The 27,623-nt window shown below is 44.9% G+C and overlaps 1 protein-coding gene across 43 annotated transcripts in view; it reads right to left on the bottom strand.

The window, feature by feature from the left end:
- The window catches only part of SPTAN1 (spectrin alpha, non-erythrocytic 1), a 64,828-nt gene extending 43,398 nt beyond the window's left edge, over positions 1-21,430 (bottom strand). For 21 of the 43 annotated variants that reach the window (XM_070251530.1, XM_070251541.1, XM_070251532.1 and 18 more), the window contains exons 1-9: positions 21,236-21,370; positions 9,895-10,134; positions 8,170-8,295; positions 4,199-4,339; positions 3,666-3,812; positions 2,225-2,358; positions 1,915-2,059; positions 1,682-1,836; positions 964-1,099 (exon numbers count right to left, since the gene is read on the bottom strand). In XM_070251530.1, coding sequence (XP_070107631.1) covers positions 964-1,099; positions 1,682-1,836; positions 1,915-2,059; positions 2,225-2,358; positions 3,666-3,812; positions 4,199-4,339; positions 8,170-8,295; positions 9,895-10,131 — 1,221 coding nt within the window. In that variant the 5' untranslated portion in view covers positions 10,132-10,134; positions 21,236-21,370. Of the gene's footprint in view, positions 1-963; positions 1,100-1,681; positions 1,837-1,914; positions 2,060-2,224; positions 2,359-3,665; positions 3,813-4,198; positions 4,340-8,169; positions 8,296-9,894; positions 10,135-18,505; positions 18,557-21,235 lie in introns of all 43 variants that reach the window. The other 22 variants (XM_023629043.2, XM_070251529.1, XM_023629042.2 and 19 more) reach the window with 4 other exon arrangements.
- Positions 21,431-27,623: the final 6,193 nt, after the last annotated feature.

Genomic DNA, 27,623 nt, shown 5'->3' with positions numbered 1-27,623 from the left:
TCTTTCTTGGATGAGATGGTTTTACTATGATTTTATAGCACCTGGTAGGGTGAGGCCCTCCCTTGGCCCCACCTTGTTCTTCAAAATTGTCTCGGCTGTTTTTCAATTTTAGAATTAGCCTGTCTCATTCCAAAAACAAAGACCTGCTGCGCTTTTGATTGGAACTGCAATGAACGTATATATCTCGAGAATTTTTATACCTTTACAAAAGATCGTTCCATCCATGCACAAGACAAGACATTCCACTTAGTTTTCATTTTTCAGTCTTTCAACAAAGTTTTATAGCTTTCTCCACAAGTGTCTTACACTTTTGTTAGATTAATTCCCAAACATCTCATATTTTCTGATGTGTTTATAACTAGTATTTTTAACTACTGCTAGTATAGAGGGACATATGTGACTTCTGTATGATTTTATATCTAGCACATTAAAACCTCTCAGAAGGCTTAATAGTAATAATTATTTTAAAAATTCCATTTAAGAGTGTTTTCCAAAATTACTCAGCCATAGAAAACCCTCTTTCTTTTTAAGGTACAGCTTATTAAGATCTTGTGTAACTGGTTAGCCATAGAATATACTTTGGGGAAGTATGAGAATAAGAAATTTAGATTTACCCAAACCAACTCTGAAATTCAGCATTTAAACAAAGACATTATTTAAGATGCCACAGGACTGACGTGCAAACTAGTAGCACCTCCACCTTGCCACAGCTTGGTTCTTCACTATTATGGACCACAGTTGATCTCCTGACATTTAACCCACTTCTCCATCTATTACAAGCAGGCAGAGTGAGTCTCCAAAGGCACAGCCAACAACAACCCTTATGGTGAGAGCAGCCTGTGAATAAAGTTTCACCCGCTCCAACTATAAGCGGTAGTGACACGCTATCGCTTATCTGGACAGTGATACACGGATGCATTTTAAGTGAATGTCTTCACTTCTGGAAGATCTTGGAGACGTTACCTTGTGCTCCTGATGCCTATCAAGCAGGGCTTCAGCCCCGGCCACGTCGTTGGCAAGTTCATCTGCATTGATGAGGGCTTTCATCTCAGTCACCCAGCTGGTGAGGTCACGGAAGTCAGCAAGGAAGCGTTGAAGTCTAGGAAACCAAAGATAAGCCATCAGATCTTTCCAGGATGGAAAATACCTCCCTAAAGCTCCAAATTCTATGTCCTCAAAGTCTAACAAATCATACAAACTCCAGTCCTGGGGAATATGGGATTCTTTCAACCCAGACTGTAAAGGAAAGTAAGAGAAAGCTGAAATCAATCCTTTAAACTTAGGTTCTGTCCATCACTGTAATTCCCCAGTCTTCTCCCTTATTGTCAATTTCCTTGTCATTTCCAAGGTTAACCCCTGGTTAGTAAGAAGCATTCTTTCTTTTCATGCTCAGACTGCTAAGGAGATATTTCCATTTCTATTGGTCACAACACAGTGATATAGGACAGAAGAAAGATATTTACACAGTTGTAAGTACCATGTTTGTGAACACACAACGCACTGTCAAGTTGCCAGTCTCCAAACACATATAATACAGGTACAAGAAAGTCACCTCCATTTTCTTAGCAGAAGAACCTGGCAGGGTATACAGAAGCTTTCTCAGTCTATAGAACTGACCCATAACTCTGCCTTCCTCTCTTTTCCCAGAGAAGTCCGAGGAGTACTGGAAGATTCTCTCTACCTGTACGAGTCATTGAGACGCGCATGTCTCTCCGCTGCCAGAGTGCGGATCTGCTCCCAGTTTGTGATCAGTTCCTCTCGCTTCACTTGAATCTGAGTGGCGCTCAGAGGGTGGGACTGCTGCAGGCGGTCAGCCTCGGCACACAGGGCTTTGACCTAGAAGCACACTCTGTCAGAACTGCTCTCCTGGCCCTTGGTAATTTATTTATAGGATCAGCTGTTTTCAAACCCCACCTTGTCCTCTAACGCAGCAAGATCTCTCTCCAAACCCTCGTGCTTCCGAAGCAGAGCCTGAACACTTGCCAGGTCTCGGCCAAAATCATCAGAGGCCATTAACTGCTCCTTTTCCTTAATCCAGCTGATAGTCTCATCCACATCCCTATAGGATAAAGGCACCAATTAATCTAGTTACAACAACTGTCTGGAACTTGGAACGCCACGCTGGGCCAAGACCCAGTGAGCCCCAGCATTTTATTAGCACATGCCATACACTTTTACCAAGCCCCTCCAAGCAGATGCCCACTCCCAGAAGCTGGCTTGGCACCTGTTAAAGCGCTGAACTTCAGCTGCCCCAAAGAGCTTCCCCTGTCTCTGAAGAGCCAGGCCCTTGAGCCGCTGCCAGGCTGCGTTTACTTCGTCCTGCTTAGTCTTGATCAGTTCCTCCTCAGGGTGCTGCTCCTAAACAAAGAGTAGAAGGCACTGGACTTGGTCCATAACCTCTGGCTCCTCCAACTAGTCACCTGAGGTTGGCTCCTTCAAGTATCTGCTTTAGCAAACCTTCAGCATTCTACAGAAACACTGGTTTTCTGTGTGGAACGAAGTGAAGCTCATTCAAAAAGAGCTTCTGTTTTCTCATGTAAAGACGAGAGAGCCATTATCTATCCCTTGGAGTAGTGTGGTCCATCTATAAAGCGCTTATGTGCATCAGTACCAAAAACCTTTATGTTAACAAACACTTCAGCTGCAACTTTGTGGTAGCTTCATCAATGCACCCATCTCTGTCTCAACCGATCAAAAGTGTGGCATTTCAAACGTTCATGAGGTTGTTAAGCAGTGCTGCCCAAACACATAGTTTTCAGGGTTTGTTCCTGACTTCAGGCTGGAGATATTTCTTTAAAAGTATCCTTCCTCACTATTTTGTTTTAATAAGAATAACATGTAAAATAATAAGGTGAAACACTTAAGGGTTCTGAGGTCCATTTGTGAGACCTTGGCCTTGGCCTGACTGCTCTTCTCAGCACAACCTTGAGATGGCCCAGATTGAGGAGGAGCACTTCTGTCACTGTGAAAGGGTGAGGTATTTCTAAGGAATGTCGCTCTTCTTTCCCTTCATGACTGGTAAGAAAGGGAATAAGTTCAAGCCCTAAAGCAGATCCATAAATTTAAAATTGGTACCCCCCAAATCAAATTTCCCTAAAAGCCAAAACTCTCTAGTTCCTACTACTTGACGTCTTTGGAGCACTTTGACCCTTGTGGGGAAGGTGAGAATACAGCAGCAGCTTATGGGACCATACATAAAGGCCATGGGGAAGGGTTGCACCACTCCCCTCCCACGGCTCCAGAGTTACCAGTGGAGAGCCCACTCATTACAAGGTTCCCCATGAGAGCCCGGGGAAGAGCAGGTAGGCATTGGCAGACGTCTGCCAATCCCAGGAAGTATCCACCGCCACACCCTATTCTGAGAACCTCGACTCCCAGCTTTCACAGCCCAATAAAAGGCTCACCAAGCCCTACCCGAAAGTGGGTGGAGGAAGCAGATCAAATGAACTCTGCCCTTCCTCCCATGCCACAAGTTAGAAAGCATTTTCTAATTTAGGGCTAATCAGTATTGAAATCCTACTTAGATCTAAACAAAACCCTCAGAAACGCTTACCAAAACTTGGTCACTCAGAAATTAGGGAAGTGAACACCAAAATTTTCTTCTGAAAACACTAGAAAGTTAATAGAATGATGTTGTGAGAAGCACATGGCCCTCTGCTATTTACCTGAATGAGTTTGGCAGCAAACTGGTTCACTTCATTAACTCTTTCTTCATGGGCGGCCATATCTGTTTGGAACTCTTCAAATTTCTTCTGTAAAACCTCCACATGCTCCAGGTCCTGGCCCAGCTCCTCAGAAGTCACAATTGCTTCCTATTCAGGGACCACAGCAGAGCGAGAGTCACCAACCAACACTGGGTAACAACGGCTTCCAGAAACTTAGCATGAAATGGGCACGCTGGGATGGGGCCACGTTAGCTTTAGTGGATGCAGTTTTCTGGGGGTTTGCAATTTTAGTTCCTCTGCTATTTGAGAGGTTGCGCTCACAGCATTTTGGTCTCAGAGACTGCAGGTTTCAGAGCTACAGCAGAGAACACATCCAGAGAGAAGCTGGAGATACAGCAATCCCACCACCACGCCTTTTTCTTAAACTGGCTGCATGGCTGCTAACCCTGGCTCTCGGCTGCAGACCAAGGAGGGGTCTCTGCTCTTGCTTTCTCTTAAGGCTTACTTAGCAAACCTTCCTTCTCAGAACATACCTTGTCATTGATCCAGTCCATCACATCCTCACATTCTCGTAAATACTGCACCAGCTTCTGGGCCTGCAGCAGTTTGACTCCTTTCTCCCGCATCTTCTCCAGAAGTAATTCCCATTGGCGGTGCAGCTCCATCAAACGAGTCTGGAGATTAATAAAATATATATAGGGGCCGGCCCAGCGGTGTAGTAGTTAAGTTCGTGTGCTCCGCTTCGGCAGCCCAGCTGGTTTGGATCCTGGGCACGGACCTAGCACCGCTTATCAAGCCATGCTGAAGGGGCGTCCCACAAAGAACTAGAATGACCTACAACTAGGATATACTAACTATGTACTGGGGCTTTGGGAAGAAAAAAAACCAGAGGAAGATTGGCAACAAATGTTAGCTCAGGGCCAATCTTCCTCACCAAAAAAAAAAATATATATATATATATATATATATATAAAATATACACCTATATATACACACACACACACACACATATATAACTCTCTCTCAACCCTCCAGATTACAACCATTGCTATAGGATCTGGCTTTTCCACAGAATTCCCACAAGTCAGAAACCTCATGGAGCTCTGAACAAGTCTTTTTAAAAGATAATTCCTAAACTGAGAGGAAATCCTAAATTTGAGAATAGGAAAAAGCATACACTTCATCGTGGTTTGGGAGATCTTAAGGTACAAAAGAAGTGACCTTTCACAGACTCGTTCTAGTTTACTTCACGGGAAGAATTATTATTATCAATTATCATTGATATATTATTTGTAAGTATTTAGATAACATTATTGCTTATTAATACTTATTAAATTATTAAAGTGGGATTGCTAGGTCAGAAGACGACTGAGGAAGGAAAGATGAATAATTAATGTGGAACCTCAGGAAAAATTACTGAAGGGTGTATTCGGAATTCGTGTAAAGGGGAAAAAACAAAACAAGAGGTCCTACAGACATCATAAATGTAAAGAAATAATTATGAGGCACAAGTAAATAGGAAAACTTTAGTATAAAAGTAGAAATGATGAGGTCCTAAAACAATTGGCTATCAAAATGGATTCTTGGCAGAAACAGTTTCAGAGCTTCTGTGAAAAGATACAGTTTGTGGTACAAAACATCTCACCCAAGCGGCAGCCAAGCCACAGGCCCAAACATATTCACCTCCCAGGATCTTTGGGTTCTCATAGCACAGTCCTAGTAAGGACTTGTCGACAACTGGGGGAAAATGATCATCAATTCAAGCTTAGCTGATGCATTCTGGTATTCTAATCCAGTCTCAATGCGTTGGTTGTGCCTACCCAAGATACTGGGAGTTTCTGTGTAACACTGACAGAAGTAAAATAAACACAAAGATTTAAACACTGACAAAAGAGAAGTCCGAGATCCACCCATGGTTGAGATGCCACTCCCAGCTAACCACGGGACAGTCAACAGGGGTGGATGCTCTTAGAAACAAGTATGGATGTTTCATGTGAAAGGAGAAGGCTCACACAATTCACTTCCACCACTCCAATCACTTCCACCACTGACGGCTGAAACTGGAATCACCGCTGAGAAGGAAGTGAAAGGCATTCCAAGGCAAGAGGGAAAGGCAACCAACAGCAAGTCAATATTCCACCTACTCGGATGTGGGACCCAATGTGGGTGGCGGTGACTATGGGGCGCCACGCAGTCCGGTACGGTGTGAAAGTCTAAACCAGTGACAGACAGGTTATCCAGGACACACAGTCTTCACATTCCACCCACCATCCTCTATGTTAATGCTGCCTGCCAAGCTGAGTTACCGAGTTACAGGGCCAGAGAAATTACTAAGCCAGGATCACCATGGGACCCCTGAGCAGGAAAGTAAAGATTAAGTGAGAGCCCTTTGCTCAAATTAAAAATGGGCCTACAGAAGGCTAAAGGAAAACCTCACCCTCAAGTCAACTGTCAGTCTCTCTCAAATCCCATCCGCATACCTTCAAGTAAAGAACGAGAGCCAGGCCTGTTCCAGTATCGGAACAGCCTTCCCTCTCCTGCTGTCTCTGATCTTGTAAATACTGCAGGTTAGAGAAGAGTCCAGTTTCACAAGCACACTATTGTTTGAGAGTGTGAGTGGGCAGGGAGGCAAGTGCACTTAAGAAATACACTCAAAGCTGACCGGGTGGAGAAGAAATCCTGGTTCTGACTCAGGTGGATTTCTCAAAGGGCGCAGGAGCAAGCCGCAGGAGCTCACAGAGAAGCAGTTGGGGGAAGAAAGAAGGAAAGCCGATAGGAATGAAATGCAGGTTGGAAAATTAAAGTAAAGAATTGTGACTAGAGAAAGAAAGGAGTGGATCAAAATTCTAGTTCTGTCACCTATTAGCTGTGTGAATTTGGGCAAGTTGCTCAAACCTCTCTGATTTGTTTAACGTTTCCAATACCAAGGTATTCTGGGAAACAAACCTCCCTTCTATACGATGGGGATAATGGCTACCTTATAAGCTTATTGTGAAGATGAGAGATAACATATGCAAAATTCTCAGCAAAGTGTTTACAAATAAATAACTACTAATAGCTACTCAACAAATAGTAGCTAATAGTACTTTTAGATGTTGCTGTAGTAAGATCTCTAAACAGGGAAGAGGGCCACTTACCAATAGACTCGAATGAATTGAGCTTTGGGTCTCCCCTCCCCCAGATTAACCACCAAAGCCCAACACTTGATCTAGTTCTCATGTTCTCCATCTGTAACCTGGTTACACTACCGCCGAGCAGCCCCAGTCACTCAGGGGAAACCACTTCTACCAAGGAGTAATAAGGCACGCTGATTTCATTTACTGTAAGACTGTATCCAAAACAGGGAGGAAATGGCCAGATAAATATTTGTACGTAATTGCACAGACATATATTTACCCAAATGGTCATGCAGCATTTAGAACTTACTCTTATTTCCTATTTACAATCATTACTAGGGATAGTTAATTATTAATAATAAGCTTAGGGTTAACTGCAAGTCTTCAATATGAGACCACAGAATATAGTGGAGCAAGAGACAAGTATTTACGCTGAAAACCACTAGACCAGATCCTAAGGGAATGAAACCTCCACAGTGGGTATCAGGGAACAGGAGAGGATGAAACATGTCTAGCTGGAGCTTAAGAATGTAGCTTTTCCTACAACTAGAATGAACAACTATGAACTGGGGCCCTTTGAGGAGAAGAAGAGGAGGAAAAAAAAAACGTAGCTTTCATCTGGTCCTTCAATGGAATGTGACTTTGGATGACAAAAAACAAAATACAAAGATAGATAAGAGCATCCAGTTATGAGAAACTAGACGTATATACTTCATCCTAAAGAGGTTTGTTTCCCAGAATACCTTGGTATTGGAAACGTTAAACAAATCAGAGAAAAAACAATTATTGCCCCAACTCCAATGAAGCAGCACCACACCAAGCCAGACCAGACGGAGGACTCCTGCTCCCAAGTCAGTCACGTCACCATGCTCACTGACCAGTGGTGCCACAAGTCACTCCTTACAGCTGGTCCTTCAACGGGCTTGCTGACTAGACCTCAGTAAAGCCCTCCTGGGGCAAAGCATCAAGATCCAGAGAGCAAGCTTTCCAACAGAGAACTTACTTTATAGTGTCTGTGATTAATCCTATTTACCTTTGTGTCCTAGTACCCAAATTCACCAATTTCACGCATATGCTCTCCCATCTAATTATTATCTGCAAATGTTAAGAGTTTAATTTATGCAAGCTTCCATAAAGTATAATCACATTTTAATTTATTCCATAAACATTAATTTCCTGAGTATACAAACACTTGTTTGTATTCATATTGAATCATCATATTACAAAGGCAGCACTTGCCTAACTCCTTTAGGAGACTTGACAAATTCTTTTACAAAGCCAGGAAAGTCTATCTTTTTAGGAACCCAAATTTACCTCTAAGCATTAATCCACATTCCTCTGCCAACCACAGAGATGAAGGCCATCCATACCAGGCCCGACTCACTCACCCTTATGGTTTCAGATGCGAAATGCCCTTCGGAGATCATCAGGTTTCCCGTCTCATCCAGCTTCACAATGGCTCCTGAGTTGGCCTGCACTTCAGCTTCAAAGGCCTGATGCTTCTGAAGCTTGCCCTGTCGGTGGACCATGAAATGAGCCACAGATGCAATCACACAGCACTCAGCATTCTGTCTCCTCACCCCCATTATTCCTCCCCTCCTGAACCCCACTCCCTCTCATTAAGGACACATCACTCAGCATCCCACCCATCCCCCTACCTGCTCAATTACTCAATGACTCTGACAGCATCTGTACTGGTCCTCTGAAACTCAGCCATTGAGGACCAATCTTGCAGATAGCAAGATGTTACAAAATATCCTAATTTTATTGTCTATCAGGAAATTAGCCTTTATGTGGACATCTAATACCTTCTAGAAATATATAACCATACTGACAGTTTTCTTAGCATGTACTGTTTGCCCTTGAATAATCCACCCACATTCACTCATGATATGACATTTTTTCCAGCTTGCTTTAGAAGCCACATTCTTTGATTGATTTGATACATTCCATTTCTCAACACCTCTTTTTAATCAAGTACAGAGCTGGGAAGGGGCCTGCCAGGCAGGGAGTGTACCTAAACCAGCATTCACCATTTTCTCTTGGACAACTTCGGTGTAGTCAAAGAACCAGGGGCCCAAATACTGCTCCACTTGCTAAAAAAGTCTCTCACCAAAATCAATGAGATGAAAAGCTTTATCTTTTTTAAAAATAGCTTTATTGAGGAATAAATAAATAACACCCATAAAATTAACTTACGTGTACAATTCAATGATTTTTAAAGGCTTTGCTTTTGATAAGACTTATCAATGAGTTGCTTAAAGAGACCCCTGACTATAAATTTTCACCAGCAACAACCCTGTTAGCATGCCTTTCTCAAGAATAGGTATTTCAAGAAATCAACACAGGGCCAGCCCCAGTGGCCTAGTGGTTAAGTTTGGCAGTTTGCTTAGGTGGCCAGGGTTTAGTTCCCAGGTGCAGACCTACACCACTCGTGTGTCAGTGGCCATGCTGTGGTGGCAGCTCACATACAAAATAAGAGAAAGATTGGCAACAGATGTTAGCTCAGGGCCGATCTTCCTCAGCAAGAAAGAAAGAAATCAACCCAGACCTTTTCTGAAAAATGTTGAAGGATCATCAATGGTTACAAGACAGTAGTTTGAGAACCATCAGCCTTAAAGCAGTCAGAAAAAATAAATTAAAACTGGCAAGATTCCATGCACCCTCACTCATACACAATACACACACTAAGGGCTTTTCAGAATAGTGAGTCCTTTCTTATGTCTGATCTACATTCTTCTTGCTGCCCAATCTCTCTAGGTCACAATTAAATGACTTTCTTTGTATAATTTTTGGGCAAAAATATCTGAGCTCTTGGGGCTGACCCTGTGGCCGAGTGGTTGAGTTTGCACACTCCACTTGGGCAGCCAAGGGTTTCGGCCAGTTTGGACCCTGGGCACGGACCCAGCACCACTCATCAAGCCATGCTGAGGCGGCGTCCCAAATAGCAGAGTCAGAAGGACCTATAACTACATACTGGGGGGCTTTGGGGAAAAGAAGGAAAAAAAAAAAAGATTGGCAACAGATGTTAGCTCAGGGCCGATCTTTAAAAAAAAAACCCACACATTTGAGCTCTTGAAGTTTGGCAGGAATCTCAGGGAGATCAGACGCACCTGCAAGTTGGTTGGGTCTTTATAATTCTCATCAGACGCAATCTGAAGTTTCTCCTGAATCCATTTCTCCAGCTCCTCAGCATCTCTTTGGAAAAACTGGAATCGATAGGAATCTTCAAGCTTCTGGCGCCTGAGGGTTGAGAGCTCCTTGAAGCGGTGGTATCTGTCTAGGACCTGCTGCCGCCTCTCCTGGATGTCCTCTGCTGTTTCCAGCACCTTGACCCCACTGGGGTCCATTTTCTGAAAAGACAGAATGTATGGGATAAGCACCACGAGACATCAAAATAGATATAATGGAATTAGCATCTCTGAAGGAAAGCAAAAATTAGCAGATAGCCCTGGCGGACAAATGAACTGAGATGGTAGCCCCTTCTCAGAATCCAACAATGAAGCCTAGATCCTATTCCTTTGTAAGAAATGGCTATAGGGGCCGGGCGGTGGTGCAGTTAAGCGCTCACGTTCCGCTTCGGTGGCCCGGGGTTCGCCGGTTTGGATCCCGGGTGCGGACATGGCACTGCTCAGAAGGCCATGCTGTGGCAGGCATCCCACATATAAACGGGAGGAAGATGGGCACGGATGTGAGCTCAGGGCCAGGCTTCCTCAGCAAAAAGAGGAGGATTGGCAGCAGATGTTAGCTCAGGGCTAATCTTCCTCAAAAAAAAAAAAAAAAGGCTATCCACTACCCCGCAACAACCGCCTACATGGGTTTCTCAGACGATGTCTAACCACGGCAATGACACCAAGCAAAAAATTCAAATGGGATGGTTTATACTATCAACTCTACAAGAGCTTTGAGAATTCAAAGGAATGCCAACTTTGGTACTCAAAGAGTTACTGAGAAATCTATTCAAAAGTCCTTTCGGGGGGGGAGGGCACAAAGGGGGAAGTGGTGTACCCACAACATGACTAACAATAATGTACAGCTGAAATCTCACAAGGTTGTAATCTATCATAACATTAATAAAAAAAAAAAAAAAAAAAGTCCTTTCAGGGGCCGGCCCCGTGGCCTAGTGGTTAGGTTCGTGCGCTCTGCTTCAGTGGCCCAGGGTTTCACCGGTTCGGATCCTGGGCACAGACATGGCACTGCTCGTCAGGCCACACTGAGGCGGCATCCCCATGCCACAACTAGAAGGACCCACAACTAAAATATACAACTATGTACTGGGGGGATTTGGGAAGAAAAAAAGTAGGAAAAAAAAAGATTGGCAACAGTTGTTAGCTCAGGTGCCAATCTTTAAAAAAAAATAAGTCCTTTCATCTGGTCTGTGCATTCCACTGTGTGGAGATTTAAAAGAATTCATTCTTACTTAATTCAGCTGTTCTCTCTTCCCAGATCTCAGCCTGTTATTCAATGAAGAAAAGGGAATAATTGTAAAGGAACTGAGTCTTGGTTGATATAACCAAGAGAATTTACTTAGTCAAAGAGCTGATTTCTCAGTTACTCCAAAAAGTCAATCCTACAAGTCTTCAGGGTACCAGAGAGCCTGGGCAATGAACAGGCTTAGTTTCATCTGAAGGCACACAACTAAAACAAAATTACAGTGTATCGTTAAAAAAAAAAAAAGAGGTGTGGGGAAAGATTTCTCCTGCTTTACTCCTACCTGTTATTCTGGAGAGCAAGGAGACCGCGTAAGCACAGCAACAATTTCAAGTCAACCACAGATGCAGGCTGACCGGGCAGGTGGTACTTTCCCCACAGCACTCAATCTGCCCCAACTTTAAACCCTCAAATTTCTAGGCAATTTCACTAAATTTTAATGTCAAAAAAGAAACCTTGACCTATTTATGGGAGAAACTCAGAATATGCTACCTGCTCTTATCAGGAACAACACATTCTATGATCTAACCAATGAAGGACCAAAGAAGGAAACAGGCAGATTAATGACAGAGAGCTTAGAAATGTCAGTAACCTGTGACCTTGCATGAGCCACCTTCCTGCTCTGTGCCTCAATTTCCCAGAGTGACTAAGAATGGCAGGTGAAGATAAGATGGTCTCAAGACCCTTCCAACTTTAAAATTACATTCTACAGAGAAGATTCTGAGATTTGGTAAAGAAGCAGGCCAGATAAGCTTTGTGGTCTCTTCCAGCTCTTCTTCCATAGTTTATACAAGGTTTAAAAATTGTGTTATCCAGCAAACATTGGTGAGCCCTTCCCGTTAGCTGCTCACAGGACTGGGCATGGAAGTCAGTGAGACTGCCCCCCACCCCATCCAGCTGTGAGGTGAGCCCTGGGCAGGTCCAAGTTCCCAGCTCTTCAGGGATTAAAGCAGCGCCAAGAGGAGGCGGGAGAGCATTGTCTGCATCTGATCCTCTCTGAGGCCTACCCTTCTGTGAGACTATCTTCCTAGGGAACAGAACATGACGATTTTAGCCCTATCACCATCCTTTCTAAATTATTCTCCACATATTAACCAGTTATTTTGTTGTATTATTGTTTTCCACAAAGTCTGATTTATTTATCTATTTTATTATAAAGAGAAACTTATTCTTTGCCATGTCACTCCTGTGCTTTAAAATTTCTCATGGCTCCCCTCTGAGAGAGGCAAGAATCCACCTCTTTAGCCAGACCTTCCCTGACCTGGCCCAGCTCACCTGACCGGTATCATCTCTCGCCTGTGCCCCCTACCCTCTTAGCATATAGAAATACTCTTTCTTCACAATACACAAGATTCTCTTTAAAAACTCCAAGCGATCTGCACATGCTTGCTTTGCCTAGAATGTGCTATCTCCTCTCTGCCCAGACAACTCCCGTTTCTATCTCAACACCCAGCTGAAGTGAGCATGCTGCAGGACCTTGCCTCTTCACTAAGCTGTCCCAGAGCTGCTTCTGCGCCTCCTGCTCAGGTTCGCTCACACTCCCCTGCAGAAGCACAGAGCACTGGCACATACTAGGTGAGCCAGCTGAGCTCTGCAGCCCCGATTTCCGGCACTCAGGCCATTAGGAAGTGCTGGCTGAAGGAAGGAGCAGGCCCGTGCTGAGGGCTGCAGCTGTGATGCCGCAGCCCTGCATCCATGTGTAAAGGGTGGGGAGAGAGCGGGATAATCTATCGACCCAAGTTTCATTTTCCATATTGTCAAGCTGGAATTCGATCCAGGTAAAAGCTAGATTCAAGACAAGAATAGCAAACAAAGAACGTGCTGACTGAAGCCATGACGAGGTGTCAACCTAGCAAACCAGTCTGCATTACTAATCCTGGACTGACCACATGGCAGCATATTCTGAGAAATGAGCTGCTCTTTTCACTTTGGTAGGGCGGGACCTCGAGGAAACAAAGCTCAAGAAGGCAGTTTTGTATCATTAGTAGATACCTGTGTCTGAAAAAAATATTTCCTACTCTTAAAACGGGCTTCAAGAGTCCTTAAAACCAAAAACTGAGGGTAACCTTGAAAAACTACACATCTGTTCAGGGCAGAGCTCCTGTAACAGCACTTAATCACAACAACGCAGCTCTGGTTTACACTGCCGCCCTGCGTCTACCAGCCTCTTCTGGAGAAGGCTGACTCCTGACGAGGGCCTGGATGAGGACCACTGCCATCTCCAGCCACATTTACCAGAATGTAAGCGTGACTTCACTCCTTCACCGGCACTGTCTGCTCCAGGCGTGTCTCGCAGCAAACTCCTGCACCAGCCCCGAGTCTCGGCCCCTGAGCAGGTCCATTTCCCTGCTAAGCAAAGTTCCCTTTGGCAGCAAAGTTCTCTGCTCCAGTCCTCTACCATTTAACGCCACGCAAAGCCCTCAAAGGCTAAGCACCTCCCTCGTCCTCTGCAGTCCTGAGTCCTCACTCCCTCCACGGACCTCTTAGAGCACCATCACATCTAATTTTTTGTTTTCTCCCTGCCATTTTGATAAGTTCTTTGGGGAATTTAGAGTTCCTAAGGAACTATAAAAAAGACCTTTAACTCTTATTCTCTGATCACAGAACTCGACACATATTAGAGTCAACTTCATTCTGAATCTGGACATAGAGAAACTGCTGTCCCTTCACAATTAAGTAGGCAAGAGACAAGGTCATCTACTAAGCAAGTCGTGGAGCCTAGAGTGACCCAGGATGCCTGGTTCCCAGACTAGCATGCTGGAACCAGTGATTCTGAACAGGACTGGAGCTGACCTGCTCTGTACTAATGGCTGTTTGCTTATTTAATTCCTTTCGCTACCTCTTATCTTTTCCATCTCCACTTTGGAGGAGAAGGGAAAAAAGGGAGAGGAGGATATATTAATCATTAAAAAAATTAAAATTTCGGTTTTTTAAGATTGAGTCTTAAGTTAGTAAACAATTAGGGTTAAGAATAATTTATATATGTGGCTGGCCCGGTGGCGCAGGGGTTAAGTTTGCATGCTCTACTTCTGCGGCCCGGGGTTTGCTGGTTCGGATGCCGGGTGTGGACATAGCACTACTTGGCAAGCTATGCTGGGGTAGGCATCCCACATATAAAATAGAGGAAGATGGGCACGGATGTTAGCTAAGGGCTACTCTTCCTCAAAAAAAAAAAAGTTGTAGAAAAACTAAATAACATTACAAATCCTTTAAAAAATAACTATATAGTTCCTTTGTTCTCATCCCTTGGGAAACAGTTAAGATGGAAGAATAGCAGAGAATTATGTGTCTAACTTGCTTGCTTACAAAATTTTCTTGTACAGAAATTTTCCAAGGAAAGTATAGGTATGTATGAAACAGTAACCTCACTGCCCAGGAGCTCCTGAAAGAGGTCTAAGGCAGGGGCCGGCCCCATGGCTGAGTGGTTAAGTACATGTGCTGTGCTTTGGTGGCACAGGGTTTTGATGGTTCGGATCCTGGGCATGGACATGGCACTGCTCAGCAGGCCATGCTGAGGTGGCATCCCACATGCCACAACTAGAAGGACCCACAACTAAAAAATACTATGTACCGGGGGGTCTTTGGGAGAAAAAGGAAAAATAAAATCTTAAAAAAAAAAAAAAAAAAAAAAAGAGGTCCAATGCTTCAGATTAACATGTATGGCGTTTGTCCTGCCTCCTCACACCGCGGGATTCACTGCATTTCTAAAATCCTCTAGCTGCTATGGAAATTTCTAAGCAATCACATTGGGGAGCAGCCCTTTATGATGAGAAAAAGAATCCTCAATCTAATACTGCAAAGGTTCCACCTGAGCAAGTCCCCCTGCTCGGATCCAGCATGCTGATTTGCCCCTACCAATCCAGGAAGACAGTTCAGCGAGGCCCTGCTGAAATTAACCAACCTAAAAGGCTCTCTTTGTCACCCCAGTGAAGTAGAACGAGTCAATTCTATACCAAGTGCTTTGGTCAGGCAATAATGGACTTTTCTTTCCTGCAGTAGATCAGCTGACGTCAGTAGGTGGGAGCTCTGCCAAGCCACAACTGGCTGTCTCTGGGGAGCTGGACATCTGAAAGTCATCAGTGCTCTCCCACTGCTGTCTGCATTCAGAATTTTCATTTGTGGGATTACAGGAGCCTAAGGTTTTAGGTTAGTAGGAGTTCCCCCCACCCCCTTAACCTGATAGGGAGCCGTCTCCAGTTTATCTGTGTAAGTCCCAGTTACTCTTAGCTTCTAAAAGTTCATTTCCATAGACTGTATTAAACACACGAAGAAGTCTCGTATCATCAAGAACTACTGCCACCCAAAGGTGCTACAACCTCTCACCCAGAACTATGTGAGTCAATGGAATTCCTTGGATTCTGCCTGTGTGTAGGCGCCACATTCCCACTGCAACTGAGACTGCAGGCCGCAAGAACCCCGCCCCTGCTCTGAAATATGCAGCTCACTGATAAAGCGGACTCCACAGAGAATGTTCCGGGCTGTTCCCAGCCTTAATGGGATTAACGCCTTTTGAGAGCTAGAAAGGAAGAATCTGGGACATGTGCCATTAAAAAAACAATCTCCGACCTTACCAGCCTATCTATCTATTCCACTAACTGCCTAAAAACCGCAAAGAAGCTGACTTCCTGGGCGTGCAATCTGCTTATCTCAAGGCAGCCAATCAACCCTGATTTTGCCAATCCAGTCTATGTATTTGGAGGATGAAGGAGGGGAAAGTAAGTGCTAAACGTATCCCCTGTAGTCATGCTTCGCTTAACGACGGGGTTACATTCTGAGAAATGCACTGTCAGGTGATTGTGTCATTGTGTGAACATCATACAAACCTAGATGGTATAGCCCACTACACACCTAGGGTATACGGTACCAATCTTATGGGACCACCCGTCGTATATGCAGTCCATCATGGACCAAAACGTCATTATGTGTTGCACGACTGTAGTTTAAGGACACTCCTGTTTAAGGTAACTGAAGAAAAAGGCTGTATTTTTTCAAATATTATGAGAGAAGACTGAAGATGCAGGCTGTTTATAGATGCTGCAATGCAGCAGTCAAAATATGAGCTGCATCATTCAGCAAGTAACGTGAACTGATCTCAGGGGATAAAACAGGAATTACAACTATGTCCTCTATTGTAATAAATTAGAAGAACTTGTCAGCGTTCTTACAATGCTGTCAGATTTCTGGGAAGAAAAAGGGGGTCTAAAGACATGTATCTTGGTTAGAAAGTTCCAGTTTAATCCAAAGATATAATATATCCAACGAGTGCTCGTATTCAACACAAACTTGTATATATTATCAAACGAAAATGGACTCCTACAAAGAGGTTGGACATTAATTCATATCTTTGTCTTCTTGATGAATGCCGAGACAGCTGTTTGAGGCAGTTCTTGGTATTTAAGGAATTTTTAAATGCCTTAACCTAATCTACAGACACTATATGCCCCATTGTGCAAGGGGATATATCTGTCCTTGGTGGATGAGGACAGGCAGTGGGTGGGAACAACACTGTGTCAAGCAACAGAAAAGACTGCAGATACAAACATTTTCAAACCAAAGGTCAAATGCTTTAGACTCTGCAAACTTGGCTCCTGCAGTGAGTAGTTTAGGAGACCTTGCAGAGATCCTGGAGAGCAGAAGCATTCAGCAAGCACAGTTTCTCTATGGAGCCCCAGAAGAGAAGAAAATGGTAGTGAAGATGAAAGGAGTCGCTATTTAAAATGAAGCAGTGGGACTGCCGTCCTTTCAGCAAGCTGACTCTGCTGGATGTAAGAGGCACCTGGAGAACTACCAAATGAATTCTGATTTCACAGCATAGATTGATTCTCAAGGAAAGGGGTTTTAGGGACTAACAGGATGAAGAGATCATTAGGCTCTATGGAAAAATTCACAAACATCGCCCAAAGCAGAAGGTCAGAGAAATCATTCAGCAATGTTGTTTTTGTTGCTTAGTCAGAGCCCAAAGGTGAACCAACAATGCTGTTTTCTCCACGGCTTAGAAAGCTGACCTATTACCAAGTTTTACATGTACAAAGCAAGAGAACTACCTCCACGGATGTGGAAGGGCTTCCCCTGAGGACAAACCACCAAAAAATTGGTTAGCACCCATACCAATTGATCCTTAGATCCAACAAATTAACTCAAAACCAGCTTAGCTGCAGATTTTAGTGGCAGTTCTGATGGTAAGCAGAGAGGTAAATAATACATAAGTTAAGAGTTTTAACCATGAATAAAAACAACAAATATTTTCGCTTAAACCACATTCCAATCAGGATTGTGGATCTGCATGTCAGCCTTCAAACTGATCAATTCATTTCAACTCGTCAGCACGATTCTGCAGAGGTGAGCGGGGCCTCGGCTTGAAGAAAGCAACAGACTCATACTGCATTGCATCAAAATCCAGACACGCAGAGCGACGCTGAGGACACTTACTTCTGAACGCTTCCCAAGTACTATCTTGCTGCTACTTACCTTTTAACCTGTAAAATTCAGATGAGAGGTATTAAGAGCAGAATATTGTGTCTGAGATTCAAAACAGGAAAAGGTTATCATGTGGCCCATTTTTATAAACCTCATTTAAATAATTAACCAGTCTGATTTATAAAAGGGCTTGGCTTGGATTTATCACCCATAATCACTAGAAATTTGCAAAGTTTCTATTTCTCCTTATGGGATATCATACACAAATTTTAAGCATTTTTCTTTTTGAAAAAGGTCGAATTTAGCAAACACGCAAAAACTGTACACAAAACAGATATATAGTGAGCTTTTTTATAATCAAGAAAATGCAAGCGCCACTTCATTACAAGGAATGTGGCAGAAAAAAATAAGTCAATGGGAACAGGAAACAAACCCAAGTTTAAAATATTTGTCAAATTTAAAAATACTACTTTTATTACATGTTTTCAGGTTATTTTTCCCAAATATGTAAGACAACCAGTTTAGTCCCTTGGTTCTTAAGAACCAAGTAACCATCAATAAAAAAAATCAGCAAACACTACATGCAAACGCCAGTAGGGTGATAAAAAAATTAATAGTCATGCCTTAAAGAGAGGAAAGTAAAAGAAGAGGCGGCTTTGGAAATTTGAGAATAAATTTACTAAGACTTCTATTCATATAACACCAAAAAAACAACAAAACCCAAACCCTAAGCAATTTGCTTAACAGAAAGATCATGCAGGCAGGGTTTCTTCCCCCTCTCTTTGGGTCATTCAAACTCTCTGACCCAAATGTGTCTTCACTGCAAGCCAGGCAAACCCGAAAAGGCAACACATTTCCTGCATGCCGGTCAGATACCTGGACTCTGCGCTTACGAAACGATGACAGCATGACGGAGGAATGTGGAGTCTACAGAGGGAGGGGAGAGCAAGATAACAAGCTTCTGAGGGCGAACTGAACAGAACAATTTCACAATGAAGGAAACAGACCTTTAAAAACACATGAACACAGGTGCAAATCAAATTTCAGATGTCTCCCTGGTGCCTGGCTTACTCTACAGAGCTTCTAAGGCCCAGCAGGGGCTTAACGTGCAGAAAGAGAACCAAGGTTCTCCAGTCTTAGCAGCGCTTCTCTCTCTAGGTGTGTGGCTTTGGCCAAGTCATGCTCCCTTTTGAGTCTCAGTTTCCTGACTTTTCAAATAAAGTAATAATACTGAATATACTTTTTAATACTGAACATGTCCCCTACTGCCCCTCATTCTGATAAATTAATTGAGACTCCCAGGACTAGACGGTTCCTAAACTCCGTTCCATTCAGTAATAAAACAGCATGATTTCGTGAAATTATAAGAAACAAGAACCAACTCAAGCTGCAAAGATCTGACTTGGGCCTAGTTTACTGGTACACTTCCTTTACAAAATACTATTTCCTGTTCAAAACCGGTACAAGAGGAGTATGCAAAAAAGGTGGAAGGGAGGTAACCAGCACAGCTGCTCCAGTCCCCCCCACCCAGGGATCAGCCCTGCGTCCCTCCTCTGCGTGCCTTGAGTCAGCATTTGCCACCAGGGCGTCGCATTCTTCTACCTCCTCTGACCGCAGCTGTAGCAGACCCGCCTGCATAACTAGTGGAGTCCTCGCATAGCCCACGGAGGATTGATTACGAGGCCGGCCTGGTGCCCACACTGTCCTTAGTGCAGGTTCAGCAATGCCAGGACTGTGGACTATTCCGACTTCCACTTCTCAGGAGCTGCAGCGGGCCCCTCCCTTTGGAATGAAGGCAGGTAAGGAAAAGCAGAGAAAATTCTAACCCAAGGAACCAAAAGATATACTTAAAAAACAACTCTCCCCAGCTGAACCTGTTCATCAGATTGCTTGACAGGCTCCTATTAGAGCCTGCGACATATCGGATTTCTCCAATTATTAGATTACTACAAACCACACTGCCGAGACCAAAAGCGTATCAGAGAATGTCATCAGGCTGATGGTTTACATTAAGAACGGCTTCACACCTGTCCAGGACAGAGCAAATCCTCCTTTCAAGTCTCGGCTCTCCATCTAGGTCCCCGGATAACAGCTAACACACTTTGAGGGTCCCTTTGAGTAATTATTGGCCCAGTTACTAAAAAAGGCTTATTGTTCATTTCCTGGAGAGAGGCCCTTCTGCAGCACATTTTTTTCCCTGCAGCATATTTTTTAAACTTTGACTTCAATTTGACCTTTCAAAATCTAAGACATCAGCTGCAACCAAAGGGAAAATAAATGACTAGTTTAAGGAGCTGGAATCTTGGCTCAACGGCTTCGTACAGCAGTGTGTTCCCACTGCTATTCTGAAGATTTTCTGTTTCCTGGCTGCAAGACACCCCCACCCTTCCATCTTTGATACATTCTGATTTACTCAAGTCCAATTGCCATGACGACGCAATTTCTCCACACATTACGAAAATACTTCGTATGGTCTCTCTTCTATTCTTCCCGAACAGCCATGATGGTTAAGTTTTTCTAAGATACCATGATGAAGACAGAACAAAGAGCCTACATATTTTAGGATCTATTATATAAAAGAGATTTGACAAGGGGCTGCAGCAATTCCAACAGCATCTCAACCCAGCTTCCTGAGCTATTCAGGCTTTTAATTTAAAATATACTCAACTATTAATCTTAACAAGCCCCTTATTTAAGATATTTTATTCCAGTACATCAGAGACTTTTAACGGCAATTTTCTTTGGGAAGCATCTAATCAAATTCGCAGGGGCGGCTTTCAAACAAAAGGCTGCTCTATCATTCAACACCGGAATGGCTGTAGAATTTTTGACAAATATACTGTCCTCGACTCGGAAGACCCGGTCTCAGGAGGGTTAAAAAAAAAAAAAAAAAGGAATCCTAAGCTATGAAGTTATTTGATTTGGGTCTCATACAAAGCAAGCACCGCATCTACCTATTATTTACAAGCAAATCACAACTGGGTAGGAAAGAGACGTTTATTACAAGGAAAGAAAAGGAGGTGATGGCCAGTCTCGGACCTTTCTGCGTCTAAGAGAGAAGACAGAGACTCGCCATACAGGATGAAATTAAGGTCACAGAGCCCTTTACTCTGATCTTGGCTCTTCGTCCTCCAAGGGTCGGGCCGGCACTGCTTGAGGTATTTGGGATTTGGGAAAAGGAGCTGCAGAAGTCCTCCCCACGAGGGAAGGGACGGGGGCGGTGGGGGGAGCGCTCTGCAGGGAGGGGCACGGTGACTATCCCCACCAGGGAGCCCCCGCCCCACCTGCCGCAGCCGGATGGGGCCGGGCGGGGCCGCGGCCGGGCTGGGGGAAGGGGCGGGGAGGAACCCGGCGGCCTCGCCCCCCCTCCGCCCCGTCAATGACATTCCAGCCGCCGGCGCCCAGGTCCCTGCAGCCCACGCGCCACAAGCCGGTCGCGGCCGGCTCGCCCGGCTCCCGCCCGTCCGAGGGAGCGGCGAGGCCCGCCCGGCTCACCTGTCCACGAGCCGGCCCCGCCCCACCCCGGGGGCCGCCCGGCTCCCCGCCCGGGGGTCGGCAGTCCCGGTGCCCCGCTCCCGCACCGAGCTCCCCCGCTCCCCCTCTCACCGGCTCCTGGAGGGTGAGAGCCGTGGGTGCGTCGGGCCGGGGGTCGCTGCTGAGGGACCGACGCGCCTCCGCGGCCTCCGCTCCTCGCCGTTCGCTCCGCAGCGGGTAGTGGCGGCGATGCGCGCGCCCCGCCTCTTTTATAGGCGGCCACGCGCGTTCCGGCGACGCGCGGGCGCGAGCGCAGGGAGAGAGCCTCGGCGCGGCGCGAGGGGCGGGGGCGAGCGCCGGAGGAGCACAGGGGGCGGAGCTCCCGCCGGCTCGCCTCCCGATCGTCCGGCGGAAAGGGCCGAGCGCTGCCGGAAGGAGCCGAAGCGGCGATGCGGGGGAAGATCCGAGCCCCGGGAGTGCCGCGGGAGGATGGGGAAAGAGGGCGCGCGCCAGGGGTGGGGGTTGATGGTGCAGAGGAGTCGTCGCCTCCGCCCAGGCGGGCCGAGATGCTCCAGCCGCCCCGCCCTCCCCGCAGCTTGGATCCTCCAATCCTGCCCCTCCCCGCCCTGCAGAGACTCCTCTGCACCCCGCCCCTCCGTCCCTGGGAGCCTTTCCAGGACCGCAGCGAAGGGCGGGGCGGGGGCCATCGCTGCAGTCTGCCCTGGGATGCTGCGCACCCCGGCCGGAAAAACGCCCAGTCCTAAAGGGTGAGGTCACCCGTGTGCTTCTCTGGTGCCCCCTTTCCCCAGGAGAAGGCTGAGGCCGCCGACCCAAATCCTGGTCGGGGCTGAGGTCAAGAGACCGAGGATGATTTTGGGCTCCAAGATTGAGGAGGTGGTAAGAAAAGGCCAAATCCGATTCTAAAAAATAAAGCCGACTAATTTGGAGTTTGTCTGTCATTCTGGAGTTTGGAGAGTTAATAATTTCTTATATTCTTACAGCAAAAGCTTTCTCACAGGTCGCCCGTGGAATAGGATGCATCAGTCCTATTTTATAAACAGGATATTAAGGTTCTTCCTGCCACAGTTTACTGAACTTTCCTTATGTACCAGCACAATGCTAAGCATTTAATGTGTTACTTTTTTTTTTTAATCTTTGCAATAATTTTATGAGGTAGGTATTATTTTCCCCGTTTTGCAAATGAGCACCCTAACTTGGAAGCTAGGTCTCTTGCCCTGGGTCAGGCACCAAACAAGAGGAAAAGCTAGGATTCGAATCCGAACAGTCAGAACCTCTGTAACAGTTTGCCATACCGCCTTCCCCCAGGAAAGGGAGACATTGTGATGGTGGATGCTGGGGTGTGGACAAAAGAAAAATAAGGGGATTCTGGAATTTCTGTTCTTTACCGTCTTAGCAGTTTAAGGGCCTGGCTCTCAACTCTATAACCAGAAGCTCTCGGTTAGGAAGCCCTTTCCCCACCCCCACACCAGTGACAGCTGGGCGGCAGTCACTGGGAGTAACACCCAGATCATTCCTGTGCAGTCAGGCAGACCAGCCGCTCTGCAGCTCAGGAAGGCCTCAGCCTCCCAGTTACCAGGCAGCCCTCCTCTTTAAATAAATATAAAGGCACTGGGCGCTGCACCAAAGCTTGGGCCCAGGCCCAGCCCTGAGCTTCCTGGTCCTCTCCAGGTTGGCTTCTTTCTCCCTGCCTGGCATCTACAATCTGGTTTCTAAACGACCTTGGTTGTAGCCATGATAGTGAGGAAAAATTCCCCTGTTCCCTTGCTCCATCAGAGCGGAAAGAAAAGAAAACGAGTGGCCACACCCCAGAAGCAGCTTTAGAGAATCTGGAGGAAAAACGCAGGAGCCAAGAGGCATTTCCTGCAATCTTCTCTGTAGAGAAAACAGCCCCGGTAACTCCTCCCTGGGGTATACATTTCTGGGAACAGCTGATAGTGGCGACAGCCTCTTCTCCAGCGGGGAGCAGCAAAATGTTTAATCAAATATTCAGCTCTGGGTACAAAATGGCTAACACAATCACAGCTCTCCAGAATTTCTAAGACTTGCTCCAACAAAGAACGGCTCTCAAGGCCGTGGGCAGGAGCTATAAAAAGGGAGGGTTTTTCTTTTAAATCACTCTGGCCTCATAGGGAAATGGGGGTTTTGCTGCTTTTACCAGATGCAAAACAGATTTGACCTTAGAGAGAGCTTCTATACTGAGACAGACGCCGAAATCTTGTTCGCTGATCCTTTGTCTGATCTGAGACATGGCCAAAAAGCAGTATCTCCAGCCCTTCCACCTCCCCCTCACTCACGCACTCCATTCTGCATTTGGCACTGGAGGCATTTAAAAAGCCATTTTTCATGCATTCTCCTTGCCTACCTCACCTCGCACCAGTTTCACCACGCCTAACACTCGGGTAGGTGTGGGGAGAGGAAGATGACAAAGCAGATAATGGCCCTCTTTGTTGTCTGAGAGAAACTCATTCAGGAAAAAAACAAGAAAGTGCAGGACAGTATAGCAGCTCTGGAACCAATCAACTCCAGGTTCTCAGTCCCCTCGCTCCTGGCCTCCTGAAAAGCAGGGGGAGCTCCTTTTCTAGTTCCAGCAGTTCTCTGAAGGTTTGATATGCGCCCTAAGCTTAGGCATCTAGGTCGTGCCACTACGTTTTCAAGTTGTTCAACACGTCAACATTGGGAAATGCACCAATTGTAATGATGTTTTCACATGTTCCGGGCATGGAAAGTCACTTGCCTACTCTCCCTGGGAGAGTCTCCACACACACACACACACACACACACACACACACACACGGCAGTTAGCAAGCAAGCACCAAGCATTCCGCTATTTTTCCTCCCAAGAAGGTTGCTGATTGGGAAGTCGTGCCGGAAGTGGAGTGTACTTCTTCCCAGATGACATTCTGCAGTGTCAGAGCTGGCAAGGAACAGCACAGATCTTCAAAACTGTGACCGGAAGAACCTTGAAGACATTATGCTAAGTGAAATAAGCCAGACACAAAAGGACAAATATTGTAAGATTCCGTTTCCATGAGGTCCCCAGAATCATCAAATTCATAGAGACAGAGTGGAGCAGGGGTTGCCAGGGGCTGGGGGGAGGAGGAGCGGGGAGTTAGTGTTTAATGGGTACAGAACCTCAGTTGTGCAAGATGAAAAAGTTCTGGAGGTGGGTGGTAGTGATGGTTATATAACAATGTGAGTGTACTTAATGCCACAGAACTGTACGCTTAAAAATGGCTAACATAGTAAGTTTTGTGTTGTGTATATTTTGCCACAATTAAAAAATAAAGCAAAACACAGTGACTGCTTCTGAAATCAGAGACCACATTAGAGAAGAGGCTGACAGTTGCTGGGAGCATGGCTGTGACAGGCTGGCCTTTTTTTAAATTTTTTTTTTTAAAGGTTGGCACCTGAGCTAACAACTGTTGCCAATCTTCTTCTCCTGTTTTTTTTCTCCCCAAATCCCCCCAGTACATAGTTGTATATCTCAGTTGTGGGTCCTTCCAGTTGTGGCATGTGGGATGCTGCCTCAACATGGCCTAATGAGCAGTGCCATGTCCGAGCCCAGGATCCAAACTCTGGGCCATTGAAGCGGAGCGCACGAACTCAGCCACTCAGCCATGGGGCTGGCCCCAGGCTGGCCTTCTTAAAAGGACTGCAGGTGACAGCAGAGAGGCGAGCTCCTCCCCGCCTCGAACATCTTCCCAATGCAGCTCACTTAGCTCCCATCTGTACTCTTGTGGGACTGCCGTTACGCCATGTCAGTCTCTACACCGCCTGTTCACCTTGAACACACAGTTAGAATGTTTCACAAACCGTGTCAAACCTTCTCAAAAATCTAGTAGCTTCCCCTTGCCTACCAAAGTGTCCAAGCTATTTAAATAGATTCCGGAGCCTTCCCAAACTTGTTCCAACTTACCTTTCCACAGGATCGTTTCCCACTGCTTTCCTCCAGACCTGAGCTTAGCCAACCAGTGAAACAGGTTATTTATTTTTCCAACTTCATGCTTTTGCTCACACCTTTTCCCTCCAAGTAGAATGTCCTTCTTTCCCAACATCCACCCTCATTTCTGCCTGACAAATCTTACCCATTTTGAGTTCTGAAAGGGCAAGTTGGCAATGTGGATCAGAATATAAAATTTGCATGCCACTTGATACAACAATACATCAAGGTATTTACCCTAGGAAGGTAGGACAAGATATATATTTAAGAACGTTAATAATTGTAAAAAATTAGAAGTAACTAGTCACCAACTGAAAGATGGTTAATTATGATTCATAAGATCAGCAGACTATATTGGTGATATAGGTCGTACTCATTGACTTGAAAAATATCTGAACTATTACTAAATAATAGCAGGTTACAGAAGAACACGGGTACTGAGTCTATTTACTTAAGAACTGTATTTGCATATCTGTGTATATATATATACAGAGATGACAGAGATGAAGAGATGTTCACAGTGAGTACCTAGAATAAAAGGATTTTTGGACTTTTTAAAAATATCTGAATAGTTTTAAGTATCTTGATCAAATACTATGTTCCAAGATACTTTCTTGACCACCTAACCTCCAAGTAAAGCAAAAGTGTCTTCTTGGGCCTGGTCCCGTGGCTGAGTGGTTAAAGTTCCATGCACTCCACTTTGGCGGCCCAGGTTTGTGGGTTTGGATCCTGGGTGTGGACCTACTCCACTCACCAGCCATGCTGTGGCAATGTCCCACATACAAAGAAATAGAGAAGGATTGGCACAGATGGTAGTTCAGGGCTCATCCTCCTCAAGCAAAAAGAAGAGAAGGATCGGTAATGGATGTTAGCTCAAGCAAATCTTCCTCAGCCAAAAAAGAAAAAAAAAAAGTGTATTCCCAGAAATATTAGGCCCAAGAGAAGCTCTGGAAACAGGAGTTCCATCGTCAGTTTGGGAAACACTGCAAACTCTTGAAGGTTGACAATCCAAAGCAGCACAGTTAAGGCATTAAAAAGTCCAAGATAAAAGTCCTTTTTCTTTTCTTTAGAATCTAGACATTTATAATGGAAGGTTTCAAAGATAAACCTAGTAAACAGAATAGTACAACGAACCTCCATATGCCCATCACCATCTTCAACAATTACCAACATTCTGCCATTCAAATTTCACCTATTTCTTCACCTAGTTTACTTTTGACAGAGTATTTCCCAAACCTCTTTGACTACCAAACTCTTTTTTAGGATCCTGTGGGAAAACGCTCTGGGAAAAGCTGCCCAAAATGCAACAGATCTGTCTTCTGAGCTCCCATAACTTTTAGCTCAAACCATCAAGTACTGCGAGTACATAAATCACATTCTCCATTGAATGAAAATTCTTCCAAGTCACCTATTTCACTTTAAGTAGGAAGCATTTTGCAAAACCTGCTTAGAGTCAACTTTCCATCCTTGCTACAGCTTGATGGCTTCCTGGTAACCATCACTGTGGTCTTGTTTTCAGGGTTGTAGGTTCTGTAGCTTGATTTTGTCACCTTATCAGAACTGCAAGTACAGGTTTTTTTGTTTATTTGGGGAGGGGTGAGGATTATCTTTAATTTTGAAATAATTTCAAATTTACAGAAAAGTATGTCTAATAGAATGAAATCCCCTATGCCCAATACCCAGATTCTCCAATTTGTTAACATTTGACATTTGTTTTATTATTCTATGTATATACTTACATAAGTACACACATACACACACACACACAAACACGTATGTGTGTAGATATATGTCCCCCCTGAACCATTTGAGAATAAGTTGCAGGCATTATGCCTACCAACCCCCAAATACTTCACATGCATTTCTTAAGAACAAGGACATTGGGGCTGGCCTGGTGGCGCAGCGGTTAAGTGCGCATGTTCCGCTTCTCAGTGGCCCGGGGTTCGCCAGTTTGGATCCCAGGTGTGGACATGGCACCGCTTGGCACACCATGCTGTGGTAGGCGTCCCACGTATAAAAAAGTAGAGGACAATGGGCACTGATGTTAGCTCAGAGCCAGTCTTCCTCAGCAAAAAAGAGGAGGACTGGCAGTAGTTAGCTCAGGGCTAATCTTCCTCAAAAAAAAAAAAAAAACAAGGACATTATTTTTATAACCACAGTATAATAATCAAAGTCAGGAAATTAGTGTTGACATAACACTATTATCTACCATATAGACTTTATTCAAGTTTTGCCAATTGTCCCAGTGTCCTTTATAAGACAAACACACAAACAGATCTTTTTTTTCTTGGCCCAGGTTCCAATCCAGGATCGTGTACTATATTTAGTGTAAACATCCTGAAGAAGCTAAAAGAAAAATATTTCTGAATGCCATCTATATGAACTGTTATTTAAAGCAAATGAAGCCTGGCTGTAAACTTAGAGGATAAATTCCTTTATAATGGGTGTTTTTGTAAATTCATCACATAAGTGGAAGACCCCAGCTCTTGTCGGCTTTCTGCAGGTCCCAGGAAATCTAGTATCAGGAATTCATTAGGTAGGACAGAGAAAAGGGAAGTG

The sequence above is a fragment of the Equus caballus genome, chromosome 25 (assembly GCF_041296265.1).
Source record: "Equus caballus isolate H_3958 breed thoroughbred chromosome 25, TB-T2T, whole genome shotgun sequence".
Taxonomy (NCBI): domain Eukaryota; kingdom Metazoa; phylum Chordata; class Mammalia; order Perissodactyla; family Equidae; genus Equus; species Equus caballus.
Note: the sequence above shows the minus strand (reverse complement) of the source record. Positions and strands in the feature narration are given on the sequence as shown.